This window comes from Acipenser ruthenus, chromosome 10 (assembly GCF_902713425.1).
Source record: "Acipenser ruthenus chromosome 10, fAciRut3.2 maternal haplotype, whole genome shotgun sequence".
NCBI lineage: Eukaryota > Metazoa > Chordata > Actinopteri > Acipenseriformes > Acipenseridae > Acipenser > Acipenser ruthenus.
This window is the reverse complement of record NC_081198.1, coordinates 25435329-25459328: the sequence shown is the minus strand read 5'-3', so window position 1 is coordinate 25459328 and position 24000 is coordinate 25435329. Positions and strand designations below refer to the sequence as shown.

The 24000-nt window shown below is 40.0% G+C and overlaps 1 protein-coding gene across 1 annotated transcript in view; it reads left to right on the top strand.

Moving 5' to 3' along the window:
- The window catches only part of LOC117404073 (sterol 26-hydroxylase, mitochondrial-like), a 79745-nt gene that overhangs the window by 36402 nt on the left and 19343 nt on the right, over nucleotides 1-24000 (top strand). The window contains exons 3-6 of the mRNA XM_034006751.3: nucleotides 10550-10749; nucleotides 11743-11940; nucleotides 12779-12942; nucleotides 15798-15964. Of these exons, the coding sequence (XP_033862642.1) occupies nucleotides 10550-10749; nucleotides 11743-11940; nucleotides 12779-12942; nucleotides 15798-15964 (729 nt within the window). The remainder of the gene's footprint in view (nucleotides 1-10549; nucleotides 10750-11742; nucleotides 11941-12778; nucleotides 12943-15797; nucleotides 15965-24000) is intronic.

Genomic DNA, 24000 nt, shown 5'->3' with positions numbered 1-24000 from the left:
ACGATCGCTAAAGCCTGGAGCCGGCTTGTATGCGCCACGTTGCTGACGGTTTTGTTTTTTCAAGTTCATGTTCATTTTTTGTGGATTACTTGTCATCACCTTCTGAGAGGACCTTCAAGCAAGCGGGTACCCAGGAGTTTGGTGAGATCGTTGTTTTTTTTTTGTTATTTTTGTTGCGGGTCTGTTTTGTTTTTGTTTTATTTTGTTACTTTGTTCTCGCAGTGGATATTTTGCTGGCTTGTTTACGTTTTGTTTTTTTCTGCTCGGAACTTATCTTTTCTATTTGTTTTGTTTAACAGTATCAGTTATTTTAGCCAACAAATGTTTGAGGTTATCCCTTGTTTCTATAGTGTATTTATTGGGATCTTGCGTCCTTGATGCACTGTCGCTTCGCCCTTCCCCTTTGTTAATAATTTGGGTATATTTGATACAGGGAGGTAATCCCGCCGTAGGGATTAGTTTTGTGCTAAGAGCGAGTCGTTACAAACTTTCTTATGTTCTTAGATGTTCACAGTACAAAAGACTTGAGTTAGGTGATACTTGTGTCGCTGCTAGTTTAGCGTGTGAATAAACCATGCCAGCTCGGTCATAAATTCTCCAGAAACAAGGCCGGTGTCAGAGCTAGGAAGGAAATTAAAAGACAAGACCAAAACTGTGGTATTTTCTGGGATACTGCCGGCGCCTTGCAAAGGACCATATGGACAGCTGGAAATACAAAATCAAAATGCATGGCTGAAATCGTGGTGCACACAGGAAGGCTTCACCTTTCTTGAACATTGGAGCACATTCTACAACAAGGACTATCTATACAGGTGGGACGGACTGCACTTAAACAGAAAGGGAACAAATCTACTCGGAGAAAGGATCCTTGAGGAGGTTCAGAAGCATTTAAACTAGAAAGGAAGGGGGGAGAAAACAAAAAAACAGAAGGGAGACCACATCAAAACAAGGGCAACAACTCAGGTAAGACAACTATTAAATGTATTCATCTTAATGCTAGAAGTCTCAGAAACAAAATGTTAGAACTTGAAGCTACTGCACTAACAAGTAACTACGATGTGATAGGTGTTACAGAAACTTGGTTGTCTGAGAGTGATGGAGACGAATATAATATTAGTGGGTACACACTGTATAGGAAAGACAGGCAGGACAGAAGAGACGGAGGGGTAGCGCTATACATAAGAAATAGTCTTGAAGCCCAGGTGTTAAATCAGGACAAAGAAAACAATGCAGAATCAATATGGGTCAGAATAATGGACACAAATTCAAAGGCCATAATAATAGGAGCATGCTATAGACCGCCAAATTAAGACGTTGAGCAAAATAATCTGTTATACAATGACATTCGAAATGTGTGTAGCAAAGGAGAAGCCATACTAATGGGAAAACCCGACGGGGGGCATGATGGACGAAATTGAAATGGTGGAAATGACAAATGACTGCTTCCTAATGCAATTTGTCAAGGCACCGACTAGAGGGGAGGCATGCCTTGATTTAGTCTTTTCAAATAATGAAGACAGAATAGCTAAAAGAGAGGTCAGAGAGCCATTTGCAAACTCAGACCATAACATGGTCTCATTTGAAGTATTTTTTAAAACCCCAAAAGTAATGACTAAAGCTATTACAATTTTAGAAAAGCAAACTATGAAGGTATGAAACAGAGACTAACAGAAGCAGATTGGAGTAAAATAGAGAAAACATCCACAGAAAAAGGATGGCTGTTTTTAAAAAATGTAGTACTAGAGGCGCAAAACAATTACATCCCAAAAGTAGACAAATCTAAATCTAAAACAAAATGGTTTAATAGATCAATTAAAAAAAATATTCAGCGAAAAAAGGCATTTACAAAGCATTTAAAAAGGACCAAAAACAAAGTACACATAAGAGTACTTGGAACTGTAAACACAAGTAAAAAGGAAGTTAGAAAGGCCGAGAGAGATAGAAATCAATATTGCTAAGGGGGCTAAACCAATTCCAAAATGTTTTTCCAATATTATAACAGCAAGAGGACATTCAAAGAGGAGGTTAAATGTCTAAGAGACACAAATGGCAAAATCATAGACGAAGAAAAAAAATAGCAAATAATATTAAATGATTACTTTTTCACAGGTTTTTACAAAGGAGGACACAGACAACATGCCCCACATGTCGATCTGTTCCTATCCAATTTTAAATAACTTGAGCATAACAGAGGCAGAAGTGTTAAAGGGACTAGGAGCTCTTAAAATAAACAAATCCCTTGGGCCGGATGATATCCTCCCAATAGTACTCAAAGAAATGAGAGAAGTTATTTACAAACTGCTAACCAAGATCATGCAACAGTCTCTTGACAAAGGGGTTGTACCGACAGACTGGAAAATAGCAAACGTAATACCAATCCACAAAAAGGGAAACAAAACCGAACCAGGTAACTACAGACCAATAAGCCTGACTTCAATTATATGTAAACTTATGGAAACTATAATAAGATCCAAAATGGAAAGTTACCTGTATGGTAACAGTATCCTGGGAGACAGTCAGCATGGTTTCAGGAAAGGGAGATTATGTCTAACTAACCTGCTTAATTTTTTTGAGGCTGCAACATCAGCAATGGATAATTGCAAAGCATACAACATGGTTTATTTGGATTTCCAGAAAGCTTTTGACAAAGTCCCGCATAAAAGATTGATTCTCAAACTGAATGCAGTAGGGATTCAAGGAAATTCATGCACATGGATTAGGGAGTGGTTAACATGTAGAAAACAGAAAGTACTGATTAGAGGAGAAACCTCAAAATGGAGCGAGGTAACCAGTGGTGTACCACAGGGATCAGTATTAGGTCCTCTGCTATTCCTAATCTACATTAATGATTTAGATTCTGGTATAGTAAGCAAACTTGTTAAATTTGCAGACGTCACAAAAATAGGAGGAGTGGCAAACACTGTTGTAGCAGCAAAGGTCATTCAAAATGATCTAGACAGCATTCAGAACTGGGACGACACATGGCAAATGACATTTAATAGAGAAAAGTGTAAAGTACTGCACGCAGGCAATACAAATGTGCATTATAAATATCACATGGGAGATAGTGAAATTGAAGAAGAATCTATGAAAAAGACCTAGGAGTTTATGTTAACTCAGGAATGTCTTCATCTAGACGATATGGGGAAGCTGTAAAAAAGGCCAAGATGCTCGGATATACTGTGAGAAGTGTTGAATTTAAATCAAGGGAAGTAATGTTAAAACTTTACAATGCATTAGTAAGACCTCACCTAGAATATTGTGTTGAGTTTTGGTCACCTTGTTACTAAAAGGATATTGCTGCTCTAGAAAGAGTGCAAAGAAGAGCAACCAGAATTATCCCGGGTTTAAAAGGCATGTTGTATACAGAGACGCTAAAAGAATTGAATCTATTTCAGTCTTGAACAAAGAAGACTATGCGGTGATCTGATTCAAGCATTCAAAATCCTAAAAGGTATAGACAATGTCGACCCAGGGGACTTTTTTGACCTGAAAAAAGAAACAAGAACCAGGGGTCACAAATGGAGATTAGATAATGGGCATTCAGAACAGAAAATAGGAGGCACTTTTTTACACAGAGAATTGTGAGGGTCTGGAACAAACTCCCTAGTAATGTTGTTGAAGCTGACACCCTGGGATCATTCAAGAAGCTGATTGATGAGATTCTGGGATTAATAAGCTACTAACAACCAAACGAGCAAGATGGGCTGAATGGCCTCTCATTTGTAAACTTTATGTTATGTTCTGTCTCTCTCACAATTGACATAGCGGGTAAGAAAACCCCCTGTTACAGTGCTGAATCACAACTATTTGGATGGGGTAATGTGTTACATGTGTGGGTTGTTGCTGGATAATAATGAGGCAGACACAGCACTGGGTGTTGGTACGCCTCACTGGCACACAGATTTAATAACCCACAGGTGCTAACACTAGGGTACCAGCAATGGTAACCCTAGTGTCACATTTAATAAAGAAAACAAAACAAAGCTCAAAATAAGTTTGTCACACGAAATAGCGAGCGTTAGTCCCACTAAAAGGAACGTCCCGCTCCAGGAACCTACTACACTACGCAATCCCTTTCTATACTGTTTGGGATCCACATCCCCTAAACTGACCTACTTCTGGGCTCCTGGGTTTTCATGTAGTAGTTCCTGCAGAGCAGACCCTCTCCTCCTGGATATAAACAAGCACACACTTCTGCTCAGCGCACGTCTGTTATTTCTGCATACCCCAAGGTGTCTGATATCAGAAACACACAAACAGACAGTTACAATGGTGTCAAGAATTATCACAACGTACTCTTTTTATTCATGTATATGCTCTGAGCACACTCTTAAACTCAGGGGAGACGTTCAGGAGGACATTAAGATGTTTCAGACATTGTTCATGCACTAGGCTTGCAACGTATCCAGATGACTTTTTAATAATAAAGAAAATCACACAGACTCATTAATTTGAAGTTTTAACGAATCAGAGCAGTAGTAGTGCTCTTTTCGGTTTATTAAATGCTTATGTTGAAAAATTGGATTGGGGGCTCCTGAGTGGCGCATCCAGTAAAAGCACTCGCTAGAGTGCAGGATGCGCTCTATAGCCTGGACGTCGCCGGTTCGAATCCAGGCTATTCCACAGCCAACTGTGGACGGGAGCTCCCAGGGGGCGGCGCTCCATTGGCCGAACGTCGTCCGGGGGGAGGGGAGGGTTAGGTCGGCCAGGGTGTCCTCGGCTCACCACGCACCAGCGACCCCTGTAGTCTGGCCGGGCGCCTGCGGGCTTGCCTGTAAGCTGCCCAGAGCTGCGTTGTCCTCCGACGCTATAGCTCTGAGGCGGCTGCACGGTGAGTCTGCAGACTGTAAAGAAGCGGGTGGCTGACGGCACACGCTTCGGAGGACAGCGTGTGTTCATCTTTGCCCCTCCCGAGTCAGCGCAGGGGTGGTAGCGGTGAGCTGAGCCTAAAAATAATTGGGCATTTCAAATTGGGGAGAAAATAATAAAAACTAATTGGCAATGACTAAAATTAAAAAAAAAAAAAAAAAAAAAAAAAATTGGATTGGTTGGTTGCTCAGACCACCATAAATCCCAAGTAAAAAGCAGTCTGGGCGATCCAGTGCTTTACAGGTTTAACAGCATTAATACTTCAATATAGTAATACAGATATGGTTATCATATATTTAGCTCTTAGGCTGTAAAATGCACGCTAAATTGTAGAACATTCAATATATATCACTCTCTTAAGACTAAAACATAATTTCTATACCTTATAGCAATGCATCAATATAAAATATATTGAATTAAAATATATGCTTACCTTCCAGGATATGGAAGTGTAGTGTAGCGAGTTGAGCGATACTTGACTGGGGTTTTACCTTGGTTTTTATAGGTTTTTCCCTCCATTGAATACATCAGGTCCCAAGTAATTCTAATCATCACTTAGCCTTGACATTTCTTATCTTTAAGTTAATGATACTTACTAGAAGGATCTATTCAACTCCTTTTCAAAAACTGATTGGATATAACTTCTTGCCAAAAAATATTGGAACATGATTCCATCGCTCTCTTTTTCCAACTCCTTCTTTTTCTGAAAAGTCAGGTGGACCAAAGTTCACAGAATCCTTGCTATAATATAATACAAGTATATGTGTATATATGAGAGATGTTTTTATATGCAACAACAGCTCTATTTGATTATATTAAGCTAAGTAAAAAAATATGTCCCTCCTAGCCACATAGTATGTTACCTTTTCAGTGTGTTGTCAATGGGTCAGTTTAACTTCATATACAAATGTGTGTTAACAAAGTATTTGACAAAGACTGCCTTTTGAATAAGCATACAGTGGTCAGTTCAATTTGTTTAATTTAAATTTAAGTTATAATAAACAAGTTAAATATAACAGCCTGATTTAACTGTGCCATTCTCTGACTATGCCTGACCTCTCTTTGTTTCTAAAAGTTGCCTGCACAAGCAGGATCCAGACACCCTGTTTACTTGCTAAGACTATTGTTTTCATTAATATGAAACACCATTGTAAGCACTTCTCCAAATTCATCGCATGAAATCAGTTTTCTCCCAACTAAAGTCGCTACTTATTTGATAAGAACTGTGACTGGACACAACTCCCCTAATTCGTGGAATGCTCCCTTCTGCGACAAAGTTTTCTTATCATAGAAAGACCTTGGATTCAAAACTGCAGACTACAAGTAAATCTCACTTTGACTGCCAAAAAGAACCTTCCATATCTAGCACCGCTCTGCTTGCAAGCGGATAAGGGCAAGGCTATTTTTCTGTAGATTTATTGTGTACTAAAATTATTGAATATAGTTTGCACTTTATTTGTCTAATATTCCAATCGTTCCTGTTTTTTAATGCAGTAAAACCTTTATAAACTAAACATTTATATTCTTTAATTTAATGGATATTGTAATGGCTAAAAGATTTTTTGTTTAGTTGGAGAAAGAAAATTAACTCTTAAATGATTAAATTAAATGCTCGCTCCTGCTTTTACAGTCTTTCAGAAGAGCCTTAACAAGCAAAAACACTTTTTAGTTTAAATATTATGTTTCCTATTGGATCAAAATACTTAACATATTATTTCTCTTCAGAGTTTTGTCACTCTATTAGATCAGAATGCTTTTTTTTAAAACCTCTATGCTTAGTAACAAGACAATCAAATAAAATCAAATAGTTTTTTTAGTTTCAAATATTGTTCTGTCTAAAAGGGTTAACCTTTTGTTTTTACTAATTTGCAATACCTAGCCTCCTTTCAAGGTTACAGACTTCCACGAGTGTATGTGCACTAATAACAATACGAGTGTATGTGCACTAATAACAATACGAGTGTATGTGCACTAATAACAATACGAGTGTATGTGCACTAATAACAATACGAGTGTATGTGCACTAATAACAATACGAGTGTATGTGCACTAATAACAAAGGCACAGACAAGCTTTTTTTCTAACATTAACACTTGTTCAGTTTACTTAGTTCAAATCATTGTAACCTGTTCATAATTTGCTGCGATATTATTTATGCTGTTTTTATGTTCTTTAAAATACAGTACAATTATTACAATATTCTGACAGTCAGTTAGTACTGAACTTCTTTAGTTTTTAACTGTAATATGTTCTTTCAACAATAATAGTTATTTGTATAACAGTTTAACTTTAAATGATTTTATAACATGTATTTCTAATTCAGTTACTTCACTAATAACAGTTGCTAATATTATTTTACTGAATTAAGTCTGAACCCTTTCTCTGTTCATACAAAATCCAGTCAAAGCAGGTTTTAAGACAACCTATCCTTTTGCCAATTTTAGGGTTGATTAGTATGAGACACTACCGTAAGCATTTTCTAATACTCCTACCTTCTGTTATCCGAAAGTAATGAAAGTAAAGTAACGAAAGAAATTGGCTACTTTTCTCATAAAACTGGAATGCGTTAACAAGAACTTATGATAAGAGCCTGCTGAGTTTGACTCCTAGCAGGTGCTTTCACAGACTGCACACAACTATCCATTGTTTTCTAGTGAGCATACAGATCTATTTGAAAGGAACATATACAGTATTATTATAATTATTGACAGAGTATATCATATTTCAATCAATACAGGTTAGTTTAAATCATCCAATAACTCAGCACGTTCCCAACAGGATTCAAACTCTGCACCAGGCTCAGCTCGGACTGGTTCTGCGAACACCACGACAGGCCTGTGCACATCTGCTAAAAATATTTTCTAAAACACATTACAGTCAATATTTGTTGCAGTTTCACAAATGTTCAATTTGTTTCCCAAAGATCGGCCTGCTTCCAGTAGCTGTGACAGTCTTGGGTCAGTTTCTGCTCACAGGTGTGGGTGACTGTCTTTAAAAGCCTGATACCTGCAAAAACTTCAATCTTGTTAGCTGGGCTCCCATCTCTACATTCCCATTCCCATCATTAGTGGGAAGACTTCAAATACATTAAACTGTTTCTATCAAAGAGTCGGACATCTTGGCCGCATATACTTTTCACTCAAAAAAGGTGCTCGCACTTTGTACACGGAATGAGTTTTAAGATCACTTCGTGACAATGGCAAGCAAAAATCTACAAACGGAAAGAAAAACATACCGTTCCACTGCCATATCGAAGTTGTGTCATTGACAGTTTAAATTCAAATTTTCCTCAGCAACACAGGGTGACTGTACACAGGTAAGGTCCAAGATAGTGCAACATCAGATTGTTCAGAAACTGATAGGGAGATGGAATTTACGTCCGAATTCGACTTTCCCACTCAACAGTGTGTAGATGATTGTGCATGTGTTGTCAGGAAATGCCAATAAAAACCAAATACGAAGGATGAAAAAATGCAATATTTATTTTTTTAGGATCATCCTCAAAGACCTCATTCCGAAAGGAAATACATCGTTTCCGAATCTCATTTGCTAGTTTATGTGATACGTGTCCATCCTGGACTAGGAGACCATGTGTTTAATTGTCTTGCTGGTTGAAGAGAAGGAAACGCACTGTATTTTAAAGAGTTCAGCCCTGCGACTCTTAGAAACTGCTGTGAGAAAATAAACCTACCTCCTCGGTGTTGAATTGACACGTCTCTTGTAATTGTTTCCCTCTCCATGCTACACGGGTATGTGACCTCACCTAGTCAAACACTGATCTGATTGCGAGCTCAACAGCTTTCAGTTTAAAGTTGTAGGACTTCTTTGCCATCCTGATCAATTTGTACCCACATAAATAAACTTCAATATATGCCTGTAGCTGGGTAATATGTTACGTGTGTGGATAGTCCCTGGATAATGCTGAGAAAGACACAGAGTATTGGTGTTGACATGCCACCCAGTCATGCAGATTTAACCACACCATGCTGACACTAGGGTACCAGCAATGGTATAAAGAAAATAAAACAAAACAAAGCTAAATAAAAGTTTGCCACACAAAATGACGAGCGCTAGTCTCACTAAAAGAAATGTCTCGCTCCAGCCATGGGTTGTACCAGTGATGCGTAAGTTCATTCCTCAGTTAGAATGTACAGTCTCTACTAAGTCCTTAGTTGTTACTCGTTAGTTTAGAACTAAGCGCTTTCTATTTCAGTTACACCACGGGTACTTAAGACAATACTTTTTGTTAGTAAGAGCGGTTCATACTAAGTCGGTGATGTCATCGCTGGTCGGTAGCCAATTAGAAGTGAGGATATTTCAGAGGGCTTGGTCGGTGATACAGATGGAAATTCCCACTGAAGAAACATGTAAGAAACACAACCTTTAAACTACCAAAAATAAACATATAATTTAATGGGAATGTTTAGTTTTTAGAGATTCATTGATAAAAATTAAATCTGCACCTTTTTGTGATTCAGATCAGGATGCTGCGAGGGCAAACTTTTTTGTTCGTGCTTCATATCTTAAACCTTCACACTTCCCTGTGTTCTTTATAAAACTCAAGATGAATATATAGATAAAAAAAACCAGTACATAGTGCTGTGGACCTGTGGTATTCTTGTATTTTTTTAAATACATTTTATTCAAGTTTATTCAATTAATTTTGTTTCTATTTGTAATTTTTGCCACACTGTTTTGTGTGTGTTTCTTTATTAAGGGCTGCATTTATTTGAGTTGGGGTAAGGATTATTATTATTTTTCATTATTGAGAGCGGTGTTTATTCGAGGGCTGCATCTATCTGATATCTGAGCACAGAGCATAATTCAAAGCAATACGATACAATAGTTTTCAGGTCTCCATGTGCCCTTTTAATTTCTTTAACAATGTATTTACATTGATAGTTGAGTACTGTATATGATACAAATAGTTTGAAACAATTACAAAAAAATAATCACATCATCCATATAATTTGACCTTTTTTAAAAAACAAAATCTAAATAAGCTGCCTTAGAGGCAGGATAAATCTCTTTAATTTGGTCACCCCTTATTTTTATTTCTGTGTTAAATGTGTCATAGAAGATGTGTATTTTACCCTGCATAGTTTAAGGAAAAAATTGAGACAAAGTAGTACTCATATTTAAGATTAATGCTATGTGTTGCATAAGTGTGATAGCAATATAAGGTATTTTTTAAGTATTTTACTGCTGTTAGTTTAATAGAAGAAAAACAACACCAGGGTAATGCTGTGGGCTTCATTTATTGCACACAGCCAAGAGACAGGATATTTAACACATGTAATCACCTTTAGGCTTTTCACCACATGAAGTATAAGGATTTAAATTGTTCTAATTATAAATTGCAATAATATAAGTGCCTATTTTGTTCACCTTACAATCACCCTCTTCTGTCGTATAATGGCACAGTGAGGTCAATGTTCCATTCAAAGTAACCCCAAGCACCTAACTGCAGCGTTCTTGGAAATTTAATGGAATGTCTGTCACACTATTAGCCTATATCACTTATATTTGTACATGTAGTGTATCTAATGAAGATGACAGGGAAAAGCTCTTGCAGATATTTTATTAATACTCAGTGCTGATTCTGATCCAGTTATCAGATGCTTCCACTATTGTATATCCAGCTGCCCTATCAGACTGGATTATTTCTCTTCTGCAGCAAGGGGACGGAGTGGTACCGAATCCGCAGTGCTCTGAACCCCAAGATGTTGAAGCTGCGGGAGGTGTCTGCGTACGCCCCCGTGGTGAACGAGGTGGTGACTGACCTCCTGCACAGGATCTACCGGCTCCGGGAGCAGAGTCCCGATGGGACTGCAGTCCAGAACCTGGCCGGGGAGCTCTACAAGTTTGGCTTTGAAGGTACTGGAGAGCAGGGGGCTGTCAGTACCTGCTCTAGGACCCTAAATGAAATGTGTCATTCACTTACATGGGTTTATCTTATTACCTTGCTGTGTCTGTGGCAAAATAACAGCATCTACCAAGGATCTACCAATAGCTCGGAAATAATGACCCAAAATGTCTTGAGCTAGTCCTGAGTGATCACTTAGCCTGGTTAATTCACACACACCATGATTTAAAGGGGCGTCCCTGTGGAATAGTATCAATGTATCAATGTGATTTAATACGGTAAGCTTTTCAAAAAGAGTTCACAAATATGTTAAATGTATATACAGGTTTAATTACATTTAAGCAAATAATTAAAAATTGTACAATTAGGGGCTCCCGAGTGATGCATCCATTAAAGGCGCGCCGCGTGGAATGCAGGATGCGTGGACTCGAACCGGCGACATCCAGGCTATTCCACTGCCGACCGTGGACGGGAGCTCCCGGGGGGGGTGCTTAATTGGCCAAGCGCTGCCCGGGGTGGGGGGATGGCTTAGGTCGGCCAGGGTGTCCTCGGCTCACCGCGCACCAGCACAAACCCCTGTAGACTGGGACAGGCGCCTGCGGGCTTGCCTGTAAGCTTCCCAGAGCTGTGTTGTCCTCCGTCTTCGACACTCCCGAGTCAGCACAGGGGTGGTAGCGGTGGGCTTCGCATAAATGCAATTGGCCATTTCAAATTTGGAAAAAAAGGGGTAAAAATTAATTGGCAACTGCTAAATTTATAAATCCATTTCAGTGATTTAAAAAAAAAAAAAAAAAAGAACCTGTAAGATAAACTTTGTGCCAATAGCCATTTTGAAAGGTTTTGTCTGGTAATCATCATGTCATGTCGAATTTTTGGGATCCTTTAAAACCCTACATGAATGTTTTAAGGTCAACCAGCTACGAGGAACTGGACAAGCACTGATGGCCTCCTTTCGTTCACTAATTTTCAAATGTTCTTCTGCCTTTCTGTCTGGTTTTCTCCAGGGATCTCGTCCATCCTGTTCGATGCCCGTCTCGGATGCCTTGACGAGGAGATTCCTGAGGACACACAGAAGTTCATCCGGGCTGTGGGGGACATGCTGGCTCTCTCTGAGACTGTCCTCTTCTTCCCCAAGTGGACTCGCTCCATCCTGCCCTACTGGAAGAGATTCGTCAGCTCCTGGGACGACATCTCTGATGTCGGTAAGGTGGATCGTCCTGGGGTTCCTTACACTTCCTCCTCTTTTTGAATGTATCCAAGTGTGCATCCTGTAGTGTGAGCTGTGTGATGTTCTGGGCAGCAGTGTGGAGTAGTGGTTAGGGCTCTGGACTCTTGACCGGAGGGTTGTGGGTTCAAGCCCCAGTGGGGGACACTGCTGTTGTACCCTTGAGCAAGGTACTTTACCTAGATTGCTCCAGTAAAAACCCAACTGTATAAATGGGTAATTGTATGTAAAATAATGTGATATCTGTATAATGTGAAATAATGTATAATGTGATATCTTGTAACAATTGTAAGTCGCCCTGGATAAGGGCGTCTGCTAAGAAATAAATAATAATAATAATAATAATAATAATAATAATAATAATAATAATAATGGGAATAATGGATAACTTTTAGAACTGTATTGTGTTGCATTTTAACTGTATGACCTGTAACTGAAGGGTGAGTGGAGGAGACCTTGGAATCAAGTTACTCGGTAGGTTAAAAGAAGGTATCTTTATTACTGACGGGTAAACTACATTTCCAATATATTACATAGCATTTTTAACTGTGTAGTAACATAGTAATAACAAGTTAACTATCAATGTTAATGTTTGTTAATAGTAAATACAGGTGATACAATTACATGGAAAAGTTATTACATCAGTTGAGTGTTGTTCACAAGCCCATTGCCATGTACTTGCACGGTAATTACTGTAAGACCAGGAATCACTGGTAATCGCCATGGTATTGCAATGTTATTCATGCCCTGTAATCTAATGTGTTATTAAATCCGTTCAGAGCCTTTCTATGTCCTGTCTCCCACTTTGATTTCAGCAAAGATGCTGATCGACCGCAAGGTGAAGGAGATTCACCAGAAAACAGAGAAAGGGGAGACTGTGGAGGGAATGTACCTCACCTATCTGCTGTCCAGTAATAAACTTTCCCTGAGTGACATCTATACCAGTCTCACTGAACTGCTGTTGGGAGGAGTCGACACAGTAAGTGCATACATGCAGATACATGTTCACATGAAATGCAGTCCCTGCTGACAAATTGCAATGAATTCATGGCATTGCCATACAACTGGGGTTCAAAACCCCTCGTGACTGTCTTGGGACCCCCACCCTCATTACAATCATCTCTCTTTTTGTACGATGGTTCATTCTGTTAGAACTGACTTTATAAATGCTCAAAAGAGCTACAGCATGGTAATAAGGGAACACTCCAAATAACCCAGGCAGCTCGCCGCAGCATTCACACTCATGATTGCTCCCCTGGCCTGGGGCACTTTGCTTGTTAGGTGTCAGGGTCATTGGCAGAGATTATTTGCTTGTCAGGGTAATTGGCAGAGATTATTTGCTTGTCAGGGTCATTGGCAGAGATTATTTGCTTGCCAGGTGTCAGGGTCTGTCACGGATAGTTTGGGTGGTGACGTCAGGCCAGAAAGATAGACACAACGCAGACAGCTCTGGGGTATGAATGCGCTGCTTGCGTGTTTTAACCCTTTGCGGTCCATTTTTATTCAGCACGTGTCAGGCGCGTCAGGTCCGATTTATTTTCACACACGCAGTTTATTTTAGACACGCTGTTTAAAAGTATTCGCTATATTTTTCAAATAACTCATAATAATAGTACATACCGATAAATCATCTCTTGATCACTCGTTTTATCACCAAACTCCTCAGTAATGCGATCCAAGTCGTTATTTTATTACTATAACATCTCAAAAAGCTCTGCAAATGTCTGTGATATTCTCTGAGCGCTGGATGCGGAAGCAGCTATCTTGTTTGTGTATGTCCGTGTTATCTATGTGGTGTCGGGTCTATCAGTATTCATGAGATACACCCCCCTTTTTTTCGGTTTATCTCGACTCCTATCAGTCTCACTCGGCCAATGAATGTTTTTCTCTGCTTTTTCCGGAGAAAAAACGTCTAGAGACCTGTTTTTTGCGTCTTTTTGATGATTTCGGACAGGGTCCAACATTGGACCGGAAAGGGAAAATTGCAATGTCGGATCAGGTCCGACAATGGACCGCAAAGGGTTAAAGGCTACCTTCCCCCCCTTTAAAAGCCCAAAAGTCTTGCCTATAGTCCTGGCCAAAGCACGGAGGCATCAATGGGTGCACGGGCGGAAATGCTGACAGCTTACAGGCTGGCTGCTTCAGCCAAGGCAGTCCTGGCAGCGGAAAGCCTGCCTGTGGCAACACTGGCAGCGCCAATGCTGACAGTGCCCAGGATGGTTCCTCCAGCCGGGGCAATCCTGGCAGTGGCCATGCTGCCAGTGACAGTCCTATCAGTGGAAATGCTGACAAATGGGGCAAAGTCCTCATCCTGTGGCGCTGGAGACAGCGGGGCTCCTCCCTGTGGCGCTGGAGACAGCGGGGCTCCTCCCTGTGGTGCTGGAGACAGCGGGGCTCCTCCATGTGGCGCTGGAGACAGTGGGGCTCCTCCCTGTGGCGCTGGAGACAGCGATTATTTGTATCTGGGTCATTGGTGGAGATTATTTCACTTTCCTTTCCAGGTGTCAGGGTCTTTGGGAGAGATTATTTGCTTGCCAGGGTCATTGGGGGAGATTATTGCTTGCCAGGTGTCAGGGTCATTGGGGGAGATTATTTTGGTATGTACAGATGCCCCCATTTTGAGGACCACTGCTGTACAGCTAAAGCAATGCAATTAAGAACAGGAAAACACCAGACCTTATTTTACAGAATCTCTGATGGTGTGACCAGTGTGTATAATATCATATTCTATTGTGAACTTGACAGAATACCGGACTGAGCAGGTTCAAAAAGCAGATTAACTAGTTAGGAAAATGCTAATACATAGTAATAAATCTGGCAGATTGCAACCCCCTGATTTCAGATGGCGTTAAAACCAAGTACAAATTATTTTTATTTCTAGAATTTCTTTTTTTTTGGCCCATAACATGAATGTTGTATACTTGTCTTATGTATTAATACTGTAGTCATTTATTTTAAAGTTTTCGAATGCTGCTTTTAATGGTCTATGGTCATGTGTAAAAATAAAATAGAGCTCAATTAATCGGTGGTCCACTTTAGAAACACGTGTTTAAAAATAAAAACATCTTTCAATTAGCACTGATCTGAATTCCTGTAGGAAAGAGTCCACGCTGTCTGGTTAAACAGTGCTGTACTGCAGTGTAGAGAAGCTTGGACCTTGTAGGTTCCAGGCAATCAGCTGCATTTAGCTGATCAAACCAGAACATGCTGAAAACCAAAAATAATCTACTCTGTAATATAAAGGACTGTACCCTAATATTACAGACATGTGTACGAACATGGCAGCAGACATCTAGATTAGTTCAGAGCACATTGTCTCAGTTTAGGGCAAAGCGCTGTATTTCCAGCTCAATAAAAGGAATGACGTGATCAGCTGATGAAAATACTGCCAGTCGAAATGTTTGTTGTTGTTGTTTATTATTATTATTATTATTATTATTATTATTATTATTATTATTATTATTATTATTATTATTATTTGTTTATTTAGCAGACACCTTTATCCAAGGCGACTTACTAGGGTGTGTGAACTATGCATCAGTTTCTTTTAGTATTTCTTAATCTCGCACTATTGAGTGTTTTATTATCATGGATTGAGCAGAAGGAGCCGGTTTCTCCTCTTACTATAAAGACATTGGCTGATCTAGAACTGAAGAGCAGCTCCTGAACTCGGGTGAAAGCACTTTAACACAGGCTACCATTTAAAAACCCTAAAAACACAGCATTTAAATAACCCTAACCCTAACACAGGCTACCTATTTAAAAATAGAAATAAGAATGGGAGGCATGTACACAATAAGTCATCATTTTGAAATGCATAATATTATTCTCCAGACCTCGAACACAATGTCCTGGACCCTGTACCACCTGGCCAGAGCCCCCGCTGTTCAGACCCGGCTGTATCGTGAGATTGCTGAAGTCTGCCCAGGGCGGCGCATCCCCACTGCAGAACACCTGTCCCAGATGCATTACATGAAGGCCGTCATAAAAGAGACACTGAGGTAGGAGACTGGGGAAATCCGCGATGTTAATGGTGTAAGTGAACATTTGTGATACATTTTGTCAATGAAGGACAAACTGCAAAACATTATACCATTACTTTTAGTTGAAGATTACTAAAAGTAATGGTATGTAAATGAAAGTGTGCTTTTACAGAACAATTGAAGAAAGCCCCTCAAGAAAATTTAAATTTGCACAGCAGCATTTTTCTCTTGCATTTCCCCCACACCCAGTAGAATCACTCCTGCAGGCGCCCCAAGTACTTGGTCACACCGAAATTTCCGATGCCAGGTCCCCTGTGCATGGCCTGTAGCACACTCCCGGAGAGACAAGTTAGCCCTACTGTCCGTAAAACACCTTGGTCCCCGGGGAGAGCCACTGCAGGGATGCATGGTCCATGCACAGATGGAAGTGCCAGCCATACAGATAGGGGTGGAAATGCTGTACAGCCTAGACTACAGCCAGCATCTCTCATTGGTGACTCAGTAGTTCCTCTCAGCTACCTGTCTCTGTCATCCGATGTAAAGCTTGACGATCTTCATGCAAAGATCTTCACAAAGCACCCAAGAAGCTGTGCATCTCAGACACAGTCCGAGGGGTCAGCCAGTTCTTCACTGCTTATAAACTGACCGTATCGATGGTGTTGAACCAAGGCCGTGTGCCTTATACAGTAGTGGGTGCTTCTTGCGGTATGGGAGATGCCTATTAGGTAGTGGTTGTTTCTTGCTGTATGGGAGACCCCATGGGTTGTCTGGGAGATGCTTTGGGCCAGGGAGTGGGAGGCCAAGGCCTAGGCCCTTGCTGCCATCCCGCACATCTGGAATGTGCTGTCCGTCCGGACTGTGCTGGCATCTGCTTCTGGGAGGGTCTGGATTGCTCCTCTCTTGCTCTTCCACCGGTCTCACTGTTGCCGCTGCTGTGAGGGCAAATACCCCTTATGGAAATGTAATATATAAAAAATATATTTTTGAAAATATAGTAAGTGGAAAATACACATTTTAAAATATGTGTTACAATATACTGCTGTATTTTTCTGGTAAATATATTGCAGTATGTTATAACATAGAACAATATATTTTAAAATATGCAAATGATTGTCATTCCAAGATATAAATATATTGGCAACATATACTTTTTAAAATATAAAAATATATTTACAAATATATTTGTCAACGTAAATATATTGTAAATATTATAGTGGCACAGTTAAATTGAACTCCCCATGTTAAACGCATTTATTGCACAGCTCAAAAAGGGGGGGTTAACATTAATTGATTGGCAGGTGCAATTTTACCCCGAAATGGAGTAGTTCTGTTTGGTAGTTTTTTGTTTTATTGACACGTTAAAAAAATTGTATTTTCCAATAGAGTAACATTACAAAAAAAAATTCACCCTTGTGGTTCTCTAAAACTACCAGGTGAATTAAAATCAAAATTACTAGGCATGTAGATCCTATTTGTGTGATGTGACTTTTGCTATTTTCATTTTAAGATTGTAACCCATTTTCTTAAACTGTTTTTAAAAAGATGTGCAAAGACTTAAAATCGGATGCCCAACAGTTTTTTTTATAACGGATCAGTGTAGTTCATCACTTTTTCAATGCTAAGACTACATTTCCATTATTCTTGTGAACTTTGTGCAGGGGTGGAGAGCAGTTTTCAATCTGAAAAGTCCATTAACAGCGCCATCTTGACCGGGACTAGGTATACATCATGAAACGTTCAAGTCCTGCTTGGGGCTAACTGTGGTTGCAAAGGTTTTAAAATCTAGTGCCCGGCTTGTCTGTGAGAAGGCCTCTCTAGGATATCTGATAGACTGCACCAACCAGCGTCACAAGAAATAACTAGACTTTGACTTTTTATTTTAAATATCTGTTTTAAAGTTACAATAGGTTACTAAAAATAAAAGAATATAATAAAAGACTATATATTACTATTATCTATTATAACCACCATGTAGTTAGCCTACATCAGCGATGGCGAACCTATGGCACGCGTGCCCAGAGTGGCACGCAAAGTCGTATTTGTTGGCACGCCAAGTGAGCAGCTATCTGCTTTTTTTTATTTATTTTTTTTTGCACGCCCTCTGAGTGGCACTTTGGAAAGCCAGTCAGTTTGATTTGCAAGGACGGCCCCGCCCCCAGTAATTAAGCAGTGCTAACTGTAGCTGTTATTATCTACACGTTCATGGTTGGCTGTTTATGCTGCTGAGCTGCTTTATTCAAGTACCCTGGGAACAAAAAGCTGATCAAAAACAGTAAGTCTGTCCCATGGAGGATCAAATGTAATTGTGGTCAGCTATGGATGTGTCAGTGGGGAAAAGCAGGTTGTAAATTCTCAAAAGACAATCGTCTCAAAATAAATTATGCCTCTGATATGCAGAGTACATTTGTGGATACTCCTTTTTTTCAAGGTAGTTTGACACCACAGAAATCTTATTCTAATAAGTATGTTATCTGCTACTCGTCTTTTAAATATTTATTTTACAAAATGTAAAAAAAGTAGATATGTTTTATGTAAGTAAATATACAGTTGGAAAAAAATGACGGTACAGCGGTAATGGCTGCCACTGTGCAACTGCAAACAAAAAAACAAAACAATTATGGCCAGTGTTACTGGTGCAGCGAGCCAATTGAGCAAACGTCTGATATTTATTGTATGATGCACTGTGATTGTTGCTTTTACTGATATTTAGCATTATAATTCTAAACTTAATGCATCATGAAATGTGATTTATGTATTTTACTGTAGTTTAGCAATATAATAATCAAATTATGTATTTATTGTATGATGCACTGTTATTCTTTTACAAGCTGTGAAGTGCTTTGAGATGATGTTCCACTATGATAGGCGCTATATAAAATTAAGATTGATTGATCTTACTTGAATAAGGATTAAAGAGTCTCATTGTCCAAAATATATAGAGGGGCATATGCAAAAGTTGATGGGTCTCTGTGAGGTGCACTATCACTATTGTAAATTTACAAAAAAATATAATATAATCTGTGAGCAAAAATGGATCTAGGGATGGAAAGAACATGCATATTCATAATTATTCATTTTTTGTCTGAATTTAATCAGTCTTGCTGCCTCACTTTGCCTCCCACTGGTCTGCAGCGAAGTAGTCTTCCACTGCCTTCTACCACAGCCACGCTCTCCGTCTGCAGTGTCCAGCAAGAACAGCATGTGAGTGTAGATTAGAATGTGCAGTGTACTTAGGGACAGGGAATGGGGAATGTAAGGGAATTGCTTAGAACAGATTGCGAGTTCTAAGGGACAAGTGGAAATTATGGGAGGTGAGGGGAGACCAGCATTAAGTGCCCAGTGAAATATAAAGGGGAACAGGAGTGGGATGGGGTTGAAGAGAGAGAGAGTGTATGTTTGGTCTGGCAGTTATGATGGGGATGGGGGGAGGGGATGTGGTGGGCATTATTAACTGTGGCCATTTTTTGTTAAGTGGCACCCAGCAAATATCTGCAATAGTGGGATAGCTGTTCATGCTGAAAGCTGCTGTTGTATAGAGACCTCTTCTGGGGAGATAGTAAGACAACCTGTTTCAGCATGCTTCTGAAGAAAAACATTCTCGTCAGTTAACTGAAAAGTGAAGTGAAGGTTAAGAAAATGAGCACAATCAAAAAAGCTAAACTTCAGACAGATAGTGGTAGATCCTTCCAGGAGGGTTGGACAGAAACATTTGGAATGGTTGACAGTAAAGGGAAAACGCTGTGTATTATTTGTAATGAAAGTGTTGTTTATCGAACCTCAAGTGTAAAACGCCATTTTGACACCAACCACAAAAACATAAAACATTACAGATCTTAATGAGAGTGAAAGGAAAGAATTCCTTCAAAGGGCAGTGAGGAGGTTTCAAAACCAGACTCTTGTTTTTAGTAATTATCTTAAAAAAACAAACCATTTGGTGGCTGCAAGCTTCAAATTATCTCATTGCATTGCAAAGCATGGCAAACCCTTGTCCGATGGTGAATATATCAAGAGTGCCATGCTGGCTAGTGCTGGTTTATTTCATGACTTCTCTAACAAGGATAAGATTGTGCAGCGCATCACAGATATGCCACTCAGTAGAAATACTGTCAAAGACAGAATCCTGCGCATGGCTGAAGATGTTAGCCAGCAGCTCACCGCTGAGTTGCAAAAGTCAGAGTTTTATTCACTGTGTCTGGATGAAAGTACTGATGTCAGTAACCATGCAAGGTTAGCAGTAATCGTGCATTATGCAGCTGGTGAAAACATGCAGGAAGAATTAGTGAAACTGTTATCTCTGCCAGGGAGGACAACAGGGAATGATATCTTTAATGCTGTCAGAGGGGCATTTTTGGCTGAAAATATCAGCTTGGAAAAAGTAGTTTCTGTTACAACTGATGGTGCACCTAGCATGGTTGGTGCAACATCAGGTTTCATTCAGTACCTTGTGCAGGAGGCAAAACATCCAGTTGTCCAGTTTCACTGTTTGATCCATCAGGAAGCCTTGTCAGCTAGAGATAGCAGCAAGAAACTGGATGACATCCTTAAGATAGTCACAAAGATTGTAAATTACATCATGGCTCGAGCTCTAAATTTCCGCCAATTCCAGATGCTTCTTGATGAGGTTCAGTCACAGTACTCTACGTTATTGATGTATAATAACGTCAGGTGGCTAAGCCGAGGACGACTGCTGGAGAGATTTGTGGCCTGTTTAGATGAAATAAGGCTGTTCATGGATGAAAAAGGGGAAAACTATCCACAGCTCACTGATATTGTGTGGCTTAACAACCTCATGTTTTTCACTGACTTCACCAAACATTTTAATGACGTGAACAAAAAATTGCAGGGTTTTGGCAAAACAGCTGAAAGTATGTTTGGGGATATCAGGGCTTTTGAAAGAAAGTTACAGGTGTTTGAAAGAGACATTAACTGTGGACAGCTCAAATACTTCCCAAACCTGAAAACACATTTGCAGAAATCTGCACACTTTGCAGACAGTCCCAGTAATCTGCAGGAAGTTTACCACCAGTTTTCCAAAATCGTGGGGGCTTCAAGGGAAGCATTTGCGGCCAGGTTTATTCAGTTCCGCAACATGGAGGCAACACTGTCTTTCATGAGCAGTCCTGACACAGCCATGTTTGACCAGCTGAATATTTCCAAGTTGGAATGGCTGGGACTTGAAAGTTTGGAAATGGAATTGTTGGAATTTCAAGAAAGTGCAGTGTGGAAAAGAAAATTCACTGATCTGCATGTAACATTACAGCAGATTGAGTGTGACAGAGTAGATGGGGAAAAAGCAGAAAGTGCAGAAAATGAGATATTGAAAGTCTGGAATTCTTTGCCAAATTCTTTCAAAGCAATGAAAAGCAATTTCACTTCTAACATGCGCAACAGGCTGACAGATGACATGAGTACTGCATGTGTTGCTCTAAAAATGACTGACTATGAACCATGGGTTGAAAAAATGTCAGCGGATATTCAGCAGCAGAAGTCCCATTAGTCATAGGAATGTAAATATTGTTCCCCACACCTTCTCTCCAGACAACAGAGGGGGAGGAGGGTTCAGGGTTTGGGGAGGTTGCGAGGGGATGAGGGCTGATGGAAGGGTTCTGTCCTAGTTCATGTAATGTTCTTGATTATTTTGTATTGTGGATTGCTGTTTTTTTGGTATGTTTGCTTAATAAAAACTTAATTACAAAAAAAGGAAAGTAAATATTGTTTTAAAAAGTTACTGTTTAGCCGCCGTATAACCTTTTACACCCCTAATTAATCATTGGCACCCTTGGCACTTAGTGACGTATATTAAAAAAAAAAATCCAACTTTGGGCACTCCAGCTAAAAAAGGTTTGCCATCCCTGGCCTACATGCTACCTGATATGATGTCTACACACTTTAAAGTTACAGTTATCACACATAATGAAACAGACCTTCTTCTGTGTGTCTACCATGAAAAATAATATTAGTGTTAGGGATGTCACGGTATACCGTGGTATAGACTGCCACGGTTTGGAAACCGCAACCATTTTTCTATACCATGGTTACCCAGTTCACGGTTTACCAAGGTATGCAAAAGTAGCTCAAGGGTTTCTGTCACTACCCAGCTCCTAATTGCTGTTTAAACTGTGTGGTGTTCAGCATAGGAAACAGTTGTGTTGAAACTAAACAAGCAAAACATATCTTGCTTGCATAAGTATTCAACCCCTGTGCTGTGGAAGCTCCCAGTTTACACCGATGAATGAAATTGCCCTAACGAGGACACAATTACCTTACCATTGGCCTCCACCTGTGAACCATTAAAGTTGCTGTCACATTTTCTGGATAAAAACCCACTGTTGAAAGATAATTGGTCAGGCTGTGAATCTGAAGGAAAATGAAGACCAAAGAGCATTACAGAAGTTAGAGACAAAGTAATACAAATGCATAGATTAGGGAAAGGGTACAAAATAATATCCAAGTGTTTGGATATCCCAGTGAGCACAGTTGGATCAATAATCAGGAAGTGGAAGCTGCATCACACCACCCAGGCACTGCCAAGAAAAGGCCGTCCCTCAAAACTCAGCGCTCAAACAAGGAGACTTGTGAGAGAAGCCACAGAGAGGCCAACAATCACTTTGAAGGAGCTACAGAGTTCAGTGGCTGGGAGTGGAGTAATGGTGAACCAGTCAACCATATCAAGAGCTCTGCATAACACTGGCCTGTATGGGAGGGTGGCAAGAAAGAAGCCGTTACTCAAAAAGTACCATCTGAAAGCACGTCTGGAGTTTGCCAGAAAGCATGAGAGTGACCTAGCTGTGATGTGGGAAAAGGTTTTGTGGTCAGATGAAACCAAGATAGAGCTTTTTGGCCAAAACTCAAAGCGCTATGTGTGGCGCAAACCTAACACTGCCCATGCCTCAAGACACACCATCCCTACAGTGAAGTATGGTGGTGGCAGCATCATGCTGTGGGGATGCTTCTCATCAGCAGGGACTGGGCATCTTGTTAAAATTGAAGGAAGAATGGATGGAGCAAAATACAGGGAAATACTGCAAGAGAACCTGCTTCAGTCCGCTAAAAAACAAGCTTGGGAGGAAATTCACCTTTCATCAGGACAATGATCCCAAGCACAAGGCCAAAGCAACATTGGAGTGGCTCAAGAACAAAAAGGTGAATGTCCTACAGTGGCTTAGTCAAAGTCCTGATCTCAATCCCATTGAGAATCTGTGGCACTATTTGAAAATTGCGATCCACATGCATCGTCCAACCAACCTGAACAACCTGGATCAAATCTGCCAAGAAGAATGGGCCAAAATCACTTCGACACTGTGCAAAGCTGGTACATACTTACCCCAAAAGACTTAAAGCTGTTATTGCACGAAAGGTGGCTCTACCAAATATTAATGTGTGGTGGTTGAATACTTATGCAAGCAAGATATTTCAGTTTTTTATTTTTCTTAAAAATATTTCCCAACATAAAACCAATGTCACCTTACAATAATTGATTTTGAGTTTCAGTGCTTTAAAATAAAATATCAAACAACAAAATTTCAATATACCATTTGTAATTCAATAATATGAGAGAATTGGTCAGGAGTCTGAATACTTTTGCAAGGCACTGTATATGGTACAAGTAACGAAAGTGACCTCTTTCCCCTGCCAAATGGATAAAATGATCCATCTGGGGATATTTTGGGTATGAAAAAAAATTGAGGCCTTTGTAGTTCAGGATGGAAAACCAGTGTGCAGAGCATGCAGGATTTGGGTAACAGCTACATCACTGATAACATAACTAATCACATGACAACTGCTCAGGAACATAATACTGCAAAATCGTTCACCATACCTTGAAAGAGAAGCTAACCAACAATATACTTATGGGATATGCCTGCCTATTGGTAGGTATTTACTGAGCTCTTTATATTAGAGCTGCCGATAGGCCCTTCCTGGGGTGATGTCCTCGATCCCGCCACAGAGGATTCAAAACAGTCAGCCCACAGAAGCCATTTCTCTTTTTGCATCGAACCCATGAGGGTGACCAATGCGACCTTGCAAGGTTTGTTGGTCGTTTTCTCTTTCAG